This window comes from Ambystoma mexicanum, chromosome 7p, assembly GCF_040938575.1.
Source record: "Ambystoma mexicanum isolate Mex_15411 chromosome 7p, UKY_AmexF1_1, whole genome shotgun sequence".
Lineage (NCBI taxonomy): Eukaryota > Metazoa > Chordata > Amphibia > Caudata > Ambystomatidae > Ambystoma > Ambystoma mexicanum.
Genome location: NC_090939.1, coordinates 648801133 through 648819728, shown reverse-complemented (window position 1 = coordinate 648819728; position 18596 = coordinate 648801133). Strand labels below are relative to the sequence as shown.

Here is an 18596-nt window from a genome sequence, read left to right as displayed (position 1 = left end):
CAGCAGGTCTCTGCAGTCACCTTCCTTTCCAGCTTTCCTTTCACCAGGATTCTTCTTCCAGAGATCCTCGTCGCCATTGTAGTACCACAGAGTCCATACTTGGGATATGTTGCTTATAGGTAAGTTTACTTCCAGTTCTTCAGTTACATGTCACAGGACATAAAGACATAAGATATAAGACATAAGATAGATACTAAGATAGATCACCGGCACCCATCACCCAGGGAGGGAGGGACCAACTGACCCATAAACAGAACACTCAGCACAGCCTTCTCTCACTCATACATCAACATTCCACTTGGTACTTGCATGACATCACAGTACCAAGTGGCTAGCTCTGCTGGCTCAGGCAGTGCCTGAAGAGTGTGACATAACAGTAGTACCACAGAGTCCATACTTGGGATATGTTGCTTATAGGTAAGTTTACTTCCATTTCTTCAGTTACATGTTACAGGACATAAAGACATAAGATAGATACTAAGATAGATAGCAGGCTGCTGGTCCGTCCAAATTAGTCCAGGAGCACTTTTTCTAAAGCGGATCAACAAATCTTATTCTAACTCCCCAAGCACTGATCATGCGTGCACTAAACAATCCCAGGAACCATACTTCATGCATATATATAACGTCCATTTAAATCCAATATGAAGGGTATAAAGAAACGTTTATCCTTTCTTTACTTCAATGGCGACGAGGATGGGATCAGCAGCCTGCTATCTAAGGGAGTGCTGTTTCTGGAGCCATAAGGAACTTAAAGGGACTGCAGAAGTGATGAAAGGCTCGCCAATAAGATGGAAGGGTCCCTTTTAAGACCTTCCCTTCACACAGCACTACCGGCAGCTCTGCCGAGGGTGGTATGCCTTCCAGGCCCCGTCCTTAGGTGCGGGATAGGCCTTATGTTCCAACAGCAGGCGTCTTGGACGGGGCCGGTTCCAGCGAGCCAGGCACCACGACTTCGGCACTTGGCACACAGCTCAACAAGATGGCCACTCGTCCAATACCTCCTCTAGCAGAGCGGGCGGTGGAACGAGTCACAAGGTGGAACTTGTGTCAACCAGGTATGTGGCCTACAGTTTATCCATCAGCAGCGCAGGGCAGGTTCCCCTGCACCCCAGGCAGTGTGCCCTGGCCCCAGCATCCATCGCCCAATCCGTCAATATCACCTGCCACCCCTTCAGCCTCCGTAGACAGGTTCTTTGAAAGATTCCTAGCGCTGATGTAAACTCCCCAGTTGGGGACCATCCTTAAGGATGCTATCAGGGACGTGCTCCCTCAGGTCAACCCACAAGTACCCATAGTCATTCCTCCAATGGCTCCGGTGCCACAGGCCCCCCCGCTCTGCCCTTACCAGCTCCTCCGATTCCGGCACCTCTGCCTCCGGCAGTACAGGCGGTTCCACACCAGCCTCCAAAAGAGCCTCCGGCTCCGGTCTCCACACCGCAGCCCACGGCGCCCAGTACCCTTCCGCCAGTTCTGGACCCTCCGAGCACTCAGGTGGACACAGACGAGGAGGAAGACCCAGACACGCCATCTTCAGCCAAGGCCTTCCACAAACGCCTTGCAGCCTTGGCAGAATACCTAGGCCTTCCTCAGCCCAAGGGCGAACAGCCCGAGGAGGGGGTCTTGGCAGAAGTCCTCAACCTAAGGCCCCCCCTCCAAGACGGTGATCCCGATGCAGAAGGACATTGTTGACCCGGCCAGAAAGGGGTGGCTGAAGCCGCACTCGGCCCAATCTGTCAATCGTCGCCTCAATGCCAACTACAGGCAGATGGAGGGGGAATACACTCTTGCTTTTGGCTCATCATCAGCCACACTGCTTGGTGATCACTGCAGCGTCACTCTATTCTAAACCTCAAGTCGTCCTCGGCCACCTTGTCCTTGACGCTGCTAGGCAAGGAGAAGATCTTGCAGGCGTACAGGAAAAAGCTGTACTCCACGCCTCCTTTCACCTTCGTCAAGCCAACGTTAATGCCATGCTGGCAGCTGTTAACCAAAGGCTCTGGCAGGAAATTGCAGACTTACTCCCAGAACTTCCGCAACAGAGCCAATCTTGCTTTAAATTGGGGTTAGGAGAAGCCAGGCTGCAAGCACAGGACATCATGGAGTCCACAGTGGCCCACATTGATACCTCTGGCCAGGCCGTCTGCATTACCACAGACATGAGAAGGACTGTCTGGCTCTGGGCTACTAAGTTTAACCCTGACGTCCAGGCACGCATATTGGATCTTCCATTCTAGGGTAGTGACCTCTTCCACTCCACCATGGATGATGAATTAGGTAAAAAGAACAGCTCACAAACCGCTAAGTCTTTATCTATTCTTACGAAGGCCACGCCCAAGGCGTACACCCAATCATATCAACGCTCCAACAAGAGTTGGGCGTCTGGAGGGTTCTGGGGCATTTAAGAACGGAGGTCCAGACAACCTGACCGTTCCCCGAGTCAACACCGGAGAAAACAGCAAAAAGGGGGGGGGCAATGTTTTTTTCCAATACTCCTCCTCCACAACAGCCTCAGAGAGAGAGTAACAAGGCATTACACGCCCCTTTGGGTCCACTTGTCTCTGGTTGGGGGCAGGCCCAACACAGGCAGGCAGTAAACCAGATGAGCGTGAACTTGTATTGCGAGTCTGGGGTTTGCACCCAAAATAGAAAGGTGGGAAAAAAGGGGTTTAAAAACCCTAAGACTGAGTAGCCTGTTGTCCCTTTTGAAAAACCTCTTCATGTTTTATAAGACGAGATTCGAAAGACTATGGGGAAAGGAGCAACCCCCTAAAAGTGGAACACCATTTAACATTGTTTTTGAATACTTTTTAAAGCTTGACTGGCTGTGAACATTTATGTTTGCTTGATGAACACCATCTTCTTTAGAATGAGATCATCCTGCACCATTTTGTTAGTTTGTGGAGTGAGGGACAGAAATATGTTTTGGAAGACGTGATTGGGACAGGTCTTTACTTTCGGACATCCTGACTGTTTTCTTTAGTTCTTTTGAGGCAGGGAACCCTCCTGTTCAATTTAGAAATAGAGAGGCCTTTTCCACAACCTTTGTGAGCAATACAATTATATAGCCAAAAACATGCCACCCTTGTGTCCGAGCCTATACTTACTTACCTCAGAGTACACAGAATAATGCCCATCGGTTTCAGTGTCGCAGTAAACAAACCCATACTCAAGTGAACACAGAAGGTCTCCCCATCACAGTTAGTTCTGTCCAGCATTTATTGTACTACCGAAGGTGTGCCCATTACAAATAATTGTCCATCAGTTTCTATGCCATGCCCATTGGTTACTGTGCATTAAATGCATATTTGCAATCCCCCCCTTGTCCAATCTACCCCTCTTCTTTTTTTAACGCTCCATTTCCTTACCTGTTTTTACTCCGTTTCTGTCCTCCTTGCTTTCTTTTTCCATCTCTCTTCATTTCAGTCTCCTTGCCATCTCATTTTCCTCGGTCTAATTTGCCATCTTCTCCACTTCTCTTTATTTTTCTGATGCCGTTCACTGTCCATTCATCTTTCATCATCACTTTCTATGGTTTTTGTTCCCTATACTATATCGCTCTGCTAACCTGCTGCCTAACTCCTGTTTTTTTTTCTTCTTCAAATTCTAGTTTTATTAAGTTTTATCAAACAAAACAGTTGAGTTACAGTTACAATTGGAGTGTTTCAGAACCTATTTACTTTGTTAATATCCCCCTTATTCCCCAACAACCCGTAACTTCAAACACAAAGTTTACCTTCCCAACTCCTATCTCATTCCTATTCCCCACCCCCGAGCAGAGTTTTATCAGAGATTTCGACACATGATGAGTACTTATGATTGGTCTATAGTGTACGCCTTCCGCATTATCATCGTCCAAAGTCCAGTACAGCTGGATGGGGAGGATTAACGCGATTAAAATGGCGTATCACATTCAAAATCCTCACCCTCACACACAAATGCCTCACTCTCTCTGCACCTTCATAACTATCTGAAACTATCTCCAAATCCTCCTCTACACGTCCCACCAGGACACAAAACACTAACCAACTCCACATCCCACGTATCAATAGAGCTAAAGCCGGTGGCTTAGGCTTCCCATATATTGCTGCCAAATCCTGGAACGCACTACCCACAGACATCAGAGCTGAAAACTCACTCCCTGCATTTTGTAGGAAACTCAAGATCTCACTCCTTGCGCAGTAAAATGTAACTATCTTCGAACCATTCCTGTAAATATGTACAATATCAGTTTGCCTGTAACCTTATGTATGATCATGTATATGTAACTAAGCTATGTATGTAACAAGCGCCACGATGCCCTTGGGCTGCTGCACGCTTTACAAATCCGAATCAAATAAAAATGGTCTGCCTTCTGAGGTTTCTATATCCGTTCCAAATGCTTCCCCTAAAACTCCCAGACACATTCTTCAAAAGAAGTAAAGAGAGCCATTATAAAATTCCTATGGCAAGAGAGAAAGCCAAGAATACCATACGGAATTCTCATCTTACCCAAAGAGAAAGGCGGAGTACGCCTCCCCGATCTTCAGCTGTATTACAGAGTGGTGCAATTGAGGGTACTGATCCCCCATTTGAGAGGGAGGAAGGATCTACATTGGGTACATCTGAACAATTGCAATCTAACCCCGGCTACAATAGCAGAGTGGTTATGGGTCCCTAGACACAAACTTATATGCAGACTCCGGACCCATTCTATACTGCGTACAATATGGGAGATCTGGCGAGGGAGCGGACATGAAGGGAATCTCTATGTGGCCCTCTCCCCTGAGCCACATATGGGCTCTGGGCATACGAGAAGAAATCCATGACCACGCCAGATTTCAACCATGGTATGATGCAGGTCATGAGAGGGTGGCACAATTGTGGAGAGACGGGGTCTACCTTACGATCACTGAGCTCGAGGAGGCTCTGGGGATCCATCCACTGCCGGTTTTGCCCTTTCTGCAGCTAAAGGGCACCCTCATGAGGAAAGAGTGGTGTGATAAAATTCAGAGGGGCCTCACTCCCTTCAAAAAACTCTTGGACACAATGTCTGGGACCAGCGGCATGTTCTCCAATATGTACAGGGAAAACACAGGTGGGAACGAGATCTCGGCAGGGAACTTGATCCAGAAGAGTGGACCAATATCTACAAGGGAGCTTCACAGGTGTCCATTGCGGCACAGTATAAACTTCACGCCATTAAACTTCTCCACAGGTGGCAATACGACCCTTATAGATTATCGAAAATGTTTCAGACAAGGAGCCCACTGTGCTGGCATCAGTGTGGAGAGAAGGCAGACTATTGGCATATGTGGCGGAGATGCCCCTGGGTTCAGACATACTGGGATGAAGTTCTTAGTTGTATCAAATGGGTAGATGGGATCTCCTGGGAAATTACGCCCCTCCTAGTCCTGTTCGGCCTTGAAGATTGTGAGGGTGAAATGATCAAAGTAAAGAGTATTGTGGCTCCACTACTTCTTGCTGCAAGGGCATGTTTGGTTACTAACTCCTGTTTTAACCTCTCTGTGTTGTAGATGGGGATGAATGCAGTTTGCCCTCATATCAGCTCCACAATAGAGTCCTCTTTGTTAAGTTCCCTCTGAATTTGTCTCTATGCTAAAAGATAGCGTCGGCCTTCCTTCAAGTAAAGAATCTTACACCTTTGGTTGACAGCACAAGACCCATAAAATCTGGAACTCTTCAGGTTGATGAGAAGATTAGGAGTTTCTTCCTCCAGCTCACTACCCAGACTACTAGAGCTCCACTACCTTGGCACATGTAGCCAGATTCCATAATGCCCCCAGTGAAAACCCCAATGGGTTTTACAAAGCAGAGGTCGCTGTATTACATAATGTTGTGTTTACAAACTTAACAAGATGTATAGTCGTGCCAATTCATACAATGGTAAATAAATTCAATTTGCCTTGGTTGCAAATTAATAACGTCTCATGCTATCATTTTATGCTATAATTCAGAATTTCGATCTCTCTATTAACAATAGCAAATCAAAGATCTTGGTGCTTAATGGGGCAAGGTCCAAATGGAATAAATGTGCATGGTCTCTAAAGGGGCAACGTCTGGAAGTGGTCAATCAGTACAAATACTTGGGCAGTTACCTGTATGCTAGCCAGTGCATAGCGCATCCGTATCGGGACTTGGAGGCAAGATTTATGGCCAGTGCAGTGGAATTGGCTCAGTTTGACTATAAATTTGGAAGGTATTCGGCTCCCATTATTAAAATACTATCAACAGAAGGCATTGCCAAGGTTGATCTTTGGTACTGAGAGTTCTGAAGGGACGATTTCATGGCAGTCATTGGAGGCAAAAATATGGAGGAGGGTCTTCCGTTTGCCCAGTTCAGTCCCATTTGTGGGTCTCGGATTTGAACTGGGCATCCTGTCCGTAAAAACAAATATTGAATGGGGCGATCTTCAATTATATGCCAAGATATTATCACCACCTTCTGACTCGTTCTATGTATTTTTTTATTTTACATGGTGTGAAGGACTGTGTGCGACTTAAATGAATGGGTCGAGGATCGGGCGGTCCTTTTGAGAAAAATGTAATCCTCAGTTGACAAGCTTTTTAATAATCACACCAAGGTTAAGCAGAAATTGTACAGGTCAGCTTGGATTGATGCCAGGGCAGCAGTTCTGGAATATCTATGTTTCAATGATCACTTCTCTTGGTTGATAAACAGTTTTAATGTCATGGCGCACTACTTAAAGAAGCACCCTTCCAGAGAGTTTTGTACAAAGGTTTTAAGATTTAAATTAAACCTGTTCCCCACAAGAGAACTGCAAGGAATTATGAGAATATTGATAAATCCATGACAAATTGTCACTTTTGCTCTCAGGAGGCAGAATCATTGAAACATGTATTGATTGCCCGGCCCTTGTTGTGATTCGAAGGGAGAAACTATCTATGGTTAGGGGAACGTTAGGTGAAGAGCTATGGATTAGAATTTTAAACACTAATGACATTTCGTTCTTAATTAAGATGTTGAACTTTTTGTACCAAATTTTAGAAATGTAATGTGTTTTTTTTTCTTCTCGAATTACTGTTGTATTGAAGTTATATTAACTGTTTTTCTCGACTATGTATTTATGAATATTATGTTTGTGTAATGCTTAAAAAGTTCAGTTGATGAACTATAAAAAGCGAAAAAAAAAATATATTATATATATATATGTATATTTAATTGAGAATGTGTTGGGAAAGCTTTTTTTTTTAAAACTTTCCCCCTATAGTTTTCTGTGGAACCCCATTCTTTTTGCCCCGTTTTGGACCGGTCTGACTTTTTGAAGGGAAGCAGAGCCTTCAGTTTCACTTACCTTGCCTTTTGCTCATATTTTATAGGGAAACTGACTAGCCCTTCAGGCAATCCGTACTGGGAAACCTTTTCCATTTTTATTTCTTGTATTTCTACATTACACACATTGTAAACAGCCCAGAAAATGGTTCCAGAGTTGAGGGCACAACCCAGCAGATGTGAGAAATCACCAGGTGGTTTCAGGATGCCCAGACTGGACCTCCAGTAGCAACAAACTCGGACGGGATTATGCCAAACCACTGCACTTAGTAAGTTTTGCCAAGTGAAGGCAGAAATGGCAGTCTGCGCAGGAATACTCTTTCAGCAGGTCGTCTGTATCCAGGTTGCAAGAAGAACAACGCACAGGTGAGAAGCACGGGCAGGACAAAGCCTAAATAACCTTGCACAAAGGGGCTGGCCAATCACTAACAAGGAGCTGGGGCAAAGTGTCAGTTGATGAGCCATACTGGTTGGTCAGTAGGACTGCCACTTAGCCACCACAGGCAGTGAGAGGGATAGTCCAGCGACCTATACTGGCATAAATCAGCTGGTACCAATATGGAGGCTGCCATTGTGGACTCACATAGAGGCCACATGGTCAGAGTGACTATTTGAAGTCCATATCATGGAACGAGGGAAGACGTGGAACACAAAATGACTGAGAGGAGGATTTAAAAAAAAAATCATTGGTGCCTTAATGGCTACCATAATGGTACCCTAAAGGTGCATTGGGCTACAAATGCAGTAGACTGACCTAAACCCCTGGTGAAGCCAAAACTAAAGTATAGCTGCCACCAACCTAACCCCTAAACCCTGTGAAGGCGTCTGTGATAAAATCACCTTAGGACAAAAATGGGGAGCCTGAGAGCCACCCCAGGTACTCTGCACCTTAAGGGAGACCCAATACCATATGGCTTAAGTAAGGTGTGAAGGGAGGCGGGGGGGGGGACTTCACGAGAAGTTCCTCTGGCCACCAAAAAAAGTCAATAAACCAAAAAAGATGGAGGGGGGGGGCAATATGGTGAGGGCCCCCAAAAAGTTGTCCCTAGAATCCCCGAAATAAGAGTTCTGATTTAACAATGTTGTGGTACTAGACCATTAATGTTTATCTTATTTCTGTATGTTACCTTGGCATTGTCCCAAGTATGACTAAATATGCAACCCTTTAATGAACTGATCTACTTCCATTCCTCATTGTAAAGACACCCTATACATGGACTGACTCTGTAAACTCTGTTTCCTATTTGCACCTTTCATGTTGGAATGACATCCTTAATGTTTAATGAACACAGTAAATACAAAAATATATGCATACAAATGCAATCAAAACCTTTTCAGACTAGTGCTGTGGTTCGATACAATATCTGTTTAGTTTTCTTTACAAGCACACTCACTTTCCTACGCAAGAATGCTCGCTCAATATTTCGGGAATTTTTATGGTTCTTGAAATGGGAATTCCTGTAATGTACTTGTAATGCATGTTAGTTTTGCATTAGTTTAACTCTTTTTATTTTGTATTGGTAGTTATACCCATGATATTGAAGCAGTCAGTTGTGATGAAGCCCTTGTGGATATTGCGGAAATCCTTGCCGATACCAGGCTGACTCCTGATGACGTTGCTAGGGCAATCCGTGCAGAGATCAAGGACAAGACTAAATGTGCTGCCTCTGTGGGGCTGGGTGAGTTCTGCCAGGTGTTCTTTAAATGAAAAGGCTGATCAACACTTGTCTCAATCCAGTTCATTTGCATAAGACATTTTGAATGCAAATATTATTGTGCAATGACTATGCTAATTCTCGCATTTAAAATTGTTAATGCTATTATGCAGCTCTGTACTGATGCAAACACCCCACGGCACTTGTGATGCATTAAATTGGTCGTGGGCCTGTCTTTTCGCACCAGCAGCACTAGGAGTTTTCCTTCTGAAGCATCACAGCAGTTATTGGTAGGATGGAGCATGTATTGGAGCCTTGCTCTGACAGCACATATGTATATAGTGACGGGAAACATGAATGCATCAAATGGTTCTTTAAAGGCATAAGCCATGTAGTACTGCTTTCCCTCCTTTGCAGAGTGCAATGTTGGGGCAGTTTAGGATCAAAAGCACATCTGCTAGGTATTAAGCATAACACTTTACAGTATGTCTGTGATGGTAAGATATTCCTTGTGATGCTGGCACCTGAGCACTTTTGCTAACCAAGTAATTCATTCATGGGCAGGAAAGCTGAGACTTTGTGCTACGGTCCATTCAAATGAAATCCTCCTTTTTGTCCACATTTCGAGATGTTGGCCCAACTCTACACATATTCTGTACCAAAGAAGCACATGTGCAGCATGAAGCAGGCAAGGCATCATCACTGGTACCCAAAAATCACATCTGTAGAAGACAGACTTTGTATTGACCTTTTGGGCTTTTTCATTTGTGCCTTCTACAAACATTTGACTGTGTCAAAGTATAATATGGTGTTTAATAATGTGTTCCGCTTAATCGTTGGTGACTTCATTCTGGCACAGCTATGGCAGTATTTTTGGGGGGATCTTCTCTACCAACGGTCTGCTGTGGAATTGACAAATATTTTGAAGCAAATGGTTTCAGCAAATCAAGTTACTTTCCATTGTTGTGAAGGTATCTTTGTATGGACTATGAAGACGATGTTGACTGCTACTTTTCAGGCTGTTGCTAAAAGTCAAAATGAGATTAATCCCAGTTGTTAGCAAGTACCTTTCAAGCATTCTGATTGGCTGAAAGGAAGTCATTAATGCTAATAACTTCTTATTGAACAGTAATACTGCATTATGAGAGCCACTACTGCGTGGCAACTCTGCCCTAATTAAAGGCACGAGTGAAGCAAAACACAGGCTAAGGGACTTGTTCACCTTGTGGATGTCCCTAGAATGTGGCATTATTTCCATTAGCATCCCTTGGCAAATCCCTGAGATGCTAAGGGGAAGTTTAAAGTAATGAAAAATGCCACACCAAGCATTCTGCATGTTGAGTCAATGTAACATGAAATAAGAATGCCCACCATGCGGACGAAATGTGGGGTGACTCCAAGCTGAGCCTCGCTTTCATTACTGAGGGCTGCACATAAGACATTGGGGTGAAGTTCAGAGCGGCGTCGGGCATGATGCTGGGGGAAGCAGTAGAGCAGTGTTTCCCCAGGGTTAAAAGGGAAGGGAACATGAGGGCAGTAGGAGGGAGCAGGGAGAGGGTGGAGCGTAGGTGAACAACTCCAAACAGCAAAGCCTGGGAACGCAATATCCAGCTGCATGGAACGCTGGATTTGATCATAATATAAGACCAGAGTTGCTCAGCAGCTGATTGGCTATCCATTTTCACGGGGTGCTAAATGTAGTTAAAGTTTACACAATGATCTATAATGGGGCAGATTTTGTTCGCTCTCATCTCATGACCTCTTTGGACAGCTGTCCAATGATGGAGAATGCTGGGACCGGGTCCAACACTACTTTAATGCTGAATCTGAGTTTAAGGAACTATTTACTTTATTTTTGCCTGTTTAATGCAATACATTGCCAGATATATAACCTGCACCCTACAAAATCCAACAACATTAACTAATGGCAAGTACATTTTATCCAGTAAAAAGTGATTATGTATCTTGTTATGGGTTTACAATTAGAAATACATGTTTCTTTATTGCCTCAGGTACTAATATTTTGCTGGCCAGAATGGCAACTCGTAAAGCAAAACCGGATGGGCAGTATCATTTAAAACCAGATGAAGTGGATGAATTTATAAGGGAACAACTAGTGAATAACCTTCCAGGTATACCCTTTTTTTATTTACATTCATTTCAATTGTAGATTGCTTTTTGTAGTGGTTTAATGTTGCTGCACCTAGTAGCATTCAGTAAAAAGTGTAATCCCTAGTAAGGAGAAAATGTCGAAACATAGCATTTCTAATGGATACATTCCTCCCACAGATTCCTCATCTTCTGAAATCCCATACAGATGCAGTCTGCTCTGGGAAGTTTTCTCACCAATACATATTCTCAAAGCCATCGGCACCATTCGAGGGGATTGGGTCCTCCGACGTATTCCATATCTATGACCGGTAATGTCCACAGCTGTGCTGCTTTGGAAAATCTTTGGCGTCTGCGTCCTGCGTCGATGACGTCAATGCGCCGTCCCCGAGGACCTCCTCCGACGGCCGACGTCACCCGATGTGATAAGTAAGGACGCATGACGCCCATAGCCTCAGTTCCGTTTTTTCCGCGAACGTGTTCGCTTCGTGAATCTCGGTACGCCTCGACTCGTTGGAGTTGCTGTTTTCTAATCTCGGTTCGTTGAACCTGTTCGGTTGGTGTGAAGACCTGTTTGTGGCGATGTCTTTCTCATCTTCGACCCCGCGTCCGGGCTTCAAGAACTGCGGGGACTGTGGGTCCAAGATGTCGGTCACGGACTCGCACGACGCCTGCCTCTGGTGCCTCGGGGAGGCCCATGATATGGACGACTGTGTCGACTGCCAGTCGCTCACTGCGAAGGCCTTGCGGGAACGCAAGAAGAAACTGTCGGTAGGCCGGGTGTCTAAGCCCCGGAAGTCGAGGTCTGCGGGGCTTTCGACCGATGACTCAAGGGGTGACTCTCCGCGTCGTCGTCGGAAGTCCGGTGGGTCTCCTTCCAGGAATCAGTCTCGCCACTCCTCCGCCTCTTCTAGGCATTCCAGGAAGCGCCGGCATAGGTCGCCTTCCCCGTCCTCTTCCGAGGACTCCGCCGTCGGCGGGTCGCTTATCCCTCCATGCAAGCGACACCGGAGGAATGGGCTTCCTTCGGGAAGCAGATGCTAGCGATTCTGGAAAAAGGCTATGGCTAAGGTCCGGCACTGCTTTGGTCCACAGAGGTCTTCCTCTCCCCGCCTGGAGTACATTTCAGAGGGTGATGAAGGCTCTGATGGCGGCATGGTTCCGGTTACGGTTCCAGATGACCTTATCTCGGGCCATAGTCAGTTTGATGACCTGAGGCAGTCGCTGCATGATGCCAGTGGACTGGACACCTCTCCAGAGGTGGAGTTTTGTCGGCCGGAGCCTGGCACTCATGCCGATTCGTCATATCGGCGCCTTATGTCTCGGGTTACCGAGTACTTGGGTTGGTCAACTCCCCCAGGGGGAGTTAGTTCAGGATGATCTCACGGACATCCTTGATCTCGGTCCACCCACTGACCCGGTTTTGCCTTTTCATATGGCTTTGCAGAGAAGGGTGGCGGCGTCTTGGACTGCTCCGGAGAGTCTCCCGGCAGTGGGCAAGTCTTTGTCGCGAAAATACCGTCCAGCCAGTAGCAACCCCTGCTACTTGTCCAGGCACCCCACCCCGGAGAGTTTGGTGGTGCAGGCGGCTACGGCCCCGGCGAAGCAGGCGTCGTATCCTACCATCCCTCCGGATAGGGACGACAAACATTTTGACGACTGGGCGAAGAAAGTGTTTTCTTCTGGGGGTATGGCGCTTCAGGCGGCCAACTCCATATGTGCCTTGTCTCGTTTCACACACACTCTGTGGAACTGTGTTGCATTAGCGGCTGATCATATTCCTGAAGGGGAAGAACGGGATGGTTTCCTTGCTATGGTTCAGGATGGTAAGGATGCCATGTGTGAGGCCGTTCAGTCGGGTTTGGACTTGGCGGATTGTGTCAGCCGGTCCATGGCGGCGAGCACCGTAATGCGCAGGTTTGCGTGGTTGAGGAAGTCTGGGTTCGCTCCTGATGTGCAGTCCCGGCTCCTCAACATGCCCTTTGACGGTGAACACCTTTTTGGCAGCAAGGCTGACGAGAGCCTTGAGAGGTTTCAGACCTCCAAAGCTGCAGCGAAGTCGTTGGGCGCTGCAGTTCGCCAACCTCTGCCTTTTCGTCCTAGGGGACAGCAAGGAGGTTCATTTCGCTATTACTCGTCCTTCAGTAAAGCGAGAGGAGCTGGCAGTCAAAGAGGCCATCGTAAGAGTGCCAGAGGTGGAAACAAAGGTACTCGAGGCGCCAAGGCCGCTCGGGCAGTTGCCTCTTTGCCCTCAGGCAACGCCGCAGCCGCTACCACTCAGTCATGAGGCCAGGTCCCATGGTTCGCTGGTTGGAGGAAGGCTGGCACAGCATCTTGTAGAGTGGCAAGCCATTACTTCGGATGTGTGGGTTCTGGAGATCATAACCCACGGCTACTGTCTTCCTTTTCGGCAGAGGCCTCACGACAATCCACCAGGGAACCTCTCTTTGAAGAGTCCGGATCCGCTCCTTGCGCAGGAAATTCAAGCCCTGCTGGAGAAAGGCGCCATAGAACTGGTGTCTGTAGCGGAGAGGAACAAGGGATGGTATTCCCCTTATTTTTTGATTTCAAAGAAAGACTGGGGATTGAGACCCATCATGGACTTGCGCGGTTTGAACAAACTCCTCAGGAAGGACAAGTTCAAGATGGTGACTCTTTCTCAAGTCCTCCAGGCCCTTCAACTTCAGGACTGGTTGGTGTCTCTCGACCTCAAGGATGCTTACTTCCATGTGCCGATCCATCCCAAGCACAAGAAGTACCTGAGGTTCGCGGTTGGCGACTCGCACTTTCAGTTTCGGGTCCTGCCGTTCGGATTGAACTCCGCCCCGAGGGTTTTCACCAAGCTCATGGTGGTGGTGGCAGCGCATCTCAGGAAAGGGGGGATTCACGTCTACCCCTACCTGGACGATTGGTTGATCAAGGGGAGCTCTCCTGAGCAAGTCCTGGTTCATTTGTCCTTCACCTGCCACTCCCTTCACAGGCCGGGCTTCTCCCTCAATTTAAAGAAGTCCCATTTGACACCAACGCAGCGGCTCCAGTACATCGGAGCGGTGCTCGACACGTCCCTGGGGCTGTGTTTTCCTCCTCAGGTGAGGGCTCTTCACATTCAGCAGATGGTGCACAAGTTTCAGTTTGCCCAGACTCTCCCAGTGTCCGAGTTCTTGAGACTGCTCGGCCTCATGCCATCCTGCATTCTTCTGGTGCCAGAGGCTCGTCTGCGGATGAGATCTTTGCAGTGGGCACTCAAGCTCCAGTGGTCTCAGTCCTCCGGCAGGCTGTCGGACCCTGTTCAGGTGCCGCCCTCGGTTGCCCGGGACCTTCTGTGGTGGGCCGTCGAGGGCAATCTGATGAAGGGTGCCCCATTTTGGCTGCCTGGCCGGCGGTGACGATCGTGACGGACACATCCCTCACGGGATGGGGAGCTCATGCCAACGAGCTGACAGTCAGCTGTCGTTGGTCTCCGTCGGAGTCCAGACTCCATATCAATCTGTTGGAGCTGAGGGCCGTCAGGCTAGCCCTGAAGGCTTTTCTGCCGACTGTGCGCAGGAAGAGTGTCCCGATTCTGACGGACAACACGGTGGCCATGCACTACCTCAACAAAAAGGGGGGGGGGCAGGGTCACTTCCGCTGTGCAGGGAGGCGATGCAGCTCGAGTTCTGGGCCATCCAGCAGGAAGTTTCGATCTCGGCAGTTCATCTGGCCGGAGACGACAACGAGACGGCGGACGCTCTGAGCAGGCAGAGCACGATCTCTCACGAGTGGGAGCTGGCTCAGGAGATTCTCCTGGAGATCTTCGCCCTTTGGGGGACCGCTCAAGTGGATCTCTTCGCCTCCAGTGTTAACCGGAAGTGCGAAAGGTTTTGCTCGCGAGAATTTCCTCCAAAAGGAGCCTTAGGAGACGCGTTCGTGGTGGAGTGGTCATTCCCATTGCTATACGCGTTTCCTCCAGTCCCCGTCATCCCGCAAGTGTTGCAGAGGTTACGGAGGTTCGGTTCCCGGATGATCCTCATTGCTCCGGCGTGGGCCCGGAGGACGTGGTACCCGGACCTTCTAGACTTGTCCATCTGCCCTCCACGTCGTCTTTCCTACCGAGACGATCTGCTCTCACGGGAGGGGGGTCAGGTTCACCATCCAGAGGTCAGATCCCTCAATCTTCACGCTTGTCTTCTGAAAGGTTGAGGTATAAGGATTGGGACCTCCCTGAAGACGTGATGGAGGTGTTGCTCTCGGCCAGGCGGCCGGCAACTAAGTTTCTGTACCGTTGCCGTTGGAGAAAGTTCTGCGACTGGTGCAGATTTCAGAATGTGGATCCTTTTGAAAGCGACATTCCCATGGTTTTGTCTTTTTTGCTTTCTTTGGCCCACAGAGGCTTGCAAGTGGGGACAATTAAAGGTTACCTGGCGGCGCTGTCCATTTTTAAGCGCTTGTCTGAAGAGTGTTCCTATTTTAAGATTCCTTTAATTTCACAGTTTTTGAAAGGGCTCACTAATGTGTTCCCTCTGTCACCTTTTTTGGTGCCAGGTTGGGATTTGAACCTTGTTCTTAAGTTTCTTATGGGTGCTCCGTTTGAGCCTTTACATTCTTGCCCTTTGAGGCTGTTGACTCTGAAAACTGTGTTTTTGGTTGCGGTTACTTCCGCTCGCAGAGTGAGTGAGTTACAGGCACTTTCAGTTAAGCCACCCTTCACTTTGTTTCACAAGGACAGGGTTGTCCTTGGAGTTCGTCCTTCTTTTCTTCCGAAGGTGGTTTCGGATTTTCATTTGAGCCAGAAGGTTGTTCTTCCGGCGTTCTATCCTCCTCCACATCCTGGTAAGGAAGAGGAGAGGCTCCATATGCTGGATCCTCGGAGAGCGTTGAGCTTTTATGTTTCGCGCGTGTCCCGGGTCAGAGTGGACGATCAACTTTTCATTGGTTACGCTGGGAAGCGTTTAGGACAAGTTGTGACGAAACAGACTTTGTCTTGTTGGATTATTTTAGCTATCTCCGAGTGTTACTGCTTGGCGGGTAAGGACCCTCCGGCTGGCTTGCGGGCCCATTCTACCAGAGGAGTGGCTGCGTCTACTGCCCTGCAGAGGGGAGTTCCTATTCGTCACATCTGTGATGCAGCCACCTGGCCTTCAGTACATACTTTTGTACGTCACTATTCCCTTGATTCCATCAGAGGGCAAGATCTGGCCTTTGGCAAGGCAGTTCTCTATTCCGCAATTTGATTGGGCATGCTAAATTTGTATTCTAAATTATTTCCCACCTCCTTGCTTGGTACTGCTTTGGGATTCTGTCATAGATATGGAATACGTCGGAGGACCCAATCCCCTCGGAAGAACAAGTTACTTTCTTACCTGGTAACGTTCTTTCGATGGGATGGTCCGACGACGTATTCCATATCGCTCCCTCCCTGCCTTCCCCGCTTCAGAATTTCTTTTGCGATTGCAGCTTGCGTTCCTCAAGGCCTTGTGTGTCTGACTGGCAGAAAACTGGTGGCACACGTTCTGGGAAAAAACAATAACTGAGGCTATGAGCGTCGTGCGTCCTACTTATCACATCGGGTGACGTCGGCTGTCGGAGGAGGTCCTCGGGGATGCCGCATCGACGTCATCGACGCAGGACGCAGACGCCAAAGTTTTTCCGTAGCAGCACAGCTGTGGACATTACCTGTCATAGATATGGAATACGTCGCCGGACCATCCCATCGAAAGAACGTTACCAGGTAAGAAAGTAACTTCTTTTCCTCAATTCCTTTTCCCTCTGTCATTCATAGGAATGTTTTTCTCTGTGCACTCGACACTTACTTTTTTCGACGTTGTATATAAAACAAGTTTTTAAGGTGTGTTCCAATTCCAGCACTCTGTGAAGGTCCTGCAAAACTCCTGCTATTTCTGTTCATTAAAAGACCACACCACCTAGGATTGCAGGTCCTGTCAGGGTATGCATCCTAAGGTTGTGCGGAGTGCATGGTGTGACTTTCACTACACACAAACAAGGTCTCCAGGCCAGATAAATCTGCCTTGGTGACTCACGCTTGTGCAAAGTCTATCCCAGAAGAATCCTAACCGGAGCATAAGCACTTTTCTTCGTTTCGCGATAAGAACAGCCGTTCCAGACACCATGCCCATAGTGATGATGATGCACAGCAGGTCCGTCGGAAGCCCTGCCTGTGCTACTTTCACCTCTTCTCCAGAAGAGTCGAAGACCTACAGAAAAGCTATGGGTGAGGTTTCTGACCAGTCTCCTGTGGCATGCACTGTCCCTACTGCTCTGCTCCCTTTACAGACCGCTCAGCTGTACAGAAATTCTACTCTCCTTTGCCTAAGGGCTTTAAGCCATGTAAGGAACCAGAAACTTTGAAGTCATCAAAGCGAAGGATTGAACCTCCTTGGCTTTGTCGATTCGTCCAGCGCTGGAGACTTCAGTTTGTGTTTTGCTGTCAGTGCCAGACTCAGCCGTGGCTTTGTTGGCACCAATCTGGGTGGACCTCACCATTACAGCTCCTCTGGAGACACTGTGGCTGCTGCCATCGGCATAAGATCCGCATCAGAAGTAAATTTGAAAGTTTAAGATAGAGAACGGCGACGATGACAGATATCATAGTCAAGACGTGGACGCGCTGAAATACAAAGGTTTGCAGACATTTTTTAGTCCAATGATTAGTCTAATGATATGTCTCTTTCCTTTAAAATAGGCTCATCCGTTGAAAATCCCAGAAGAGCTTCAGCTTGAGGAGCAGTCAGAATAGTCTCTCATGCAATTCCAGAGATACCTTTTGGAAGCCAGTGTGCTCATCACATCGCCTGACTCCGAATTCAGCATGGTACCTATGAAGACCATGGTGGCGTACTTTGGAAATTGTACATTAGGAATGCTTGCTCCATTTGAGGATGTCAGGACCATAACTGACATCCTTGAACCAAAAACCCACAGAGATCCGTTATTGCCCTTTAGCTGAGCCTTAATTGTCAGATCAATGCACATATGGAGCAGACCAGCTTCATGTTCCACTGTGCACAAAGACCTTGCTCGGAAACACATAGTTGACCCCTCTGACCCACTCTTTCTATTGGTGTTAGGGAGAATTCTCAGAAATGTGCTAATTCCCTTCACCTTAGAGATCCCCAGCAACTTTACTGGATTTTGAGGTCTTGATTATTTTTTAACCTGGAGAGTGTGTCGCCCTTTTTCCCACTCTCTTATGTGTTTTAATGTGAATTTTACCTCTGGATTTCTTTTGGTTATGGTGTCTGACAAACTCCATAGGCATCATCTTTTACAATTGTGACAAAGTATCTTTAGTGCAGTGACACAGGGAAGTCTTCCAGATTTCCCATGGTTTAAATACCTTCTCTGGGATGAGCTACTGTTTCCCAGAGCAGTAAAGTGAAACTGACTTTACTTAGCATTGTAACTTTCTAGACCCAGCACACCCTATCTTCCAATAGAGTGCTGGAGGGGTTACTTAGTATCCCCTTTGTCTAGTTTCTTGTGTAACATGTTTTATGTTACCCTTTCCTCATTTGAATGGCTGGTGGCAGTGGTTTCGTTCC

General features: G+C 47.5%; 1 protein-coding gene across 4 annotated transcripts in view; it reads left to right on the top strand.

Moving 5' to 3' along the window:
* Window positions 1-18596, top strand: part of REV1 (REV1 DNA directed polymerase) — a 1193441-nt gene that overhangs the window by 487960 nt on the left and 686885 nt on the right. For all 4 annotated transcript variants that reach the window (XM_069636691.1, XM_069636693.1, XM_069636692.1 and 1 more), the window contains 2 exons: window positions 8819-8973; window positions 10962-11081. In XM_069636691.1, the coding sequence (XP_069492792.1) occupies window positions 8819-8973; window positions 10962-11081 (275 nt within the window). The remainder of the gene's footprint in view (window positions 1-8818; window positions 8974-10961; window positions 11082-18596) is intronic.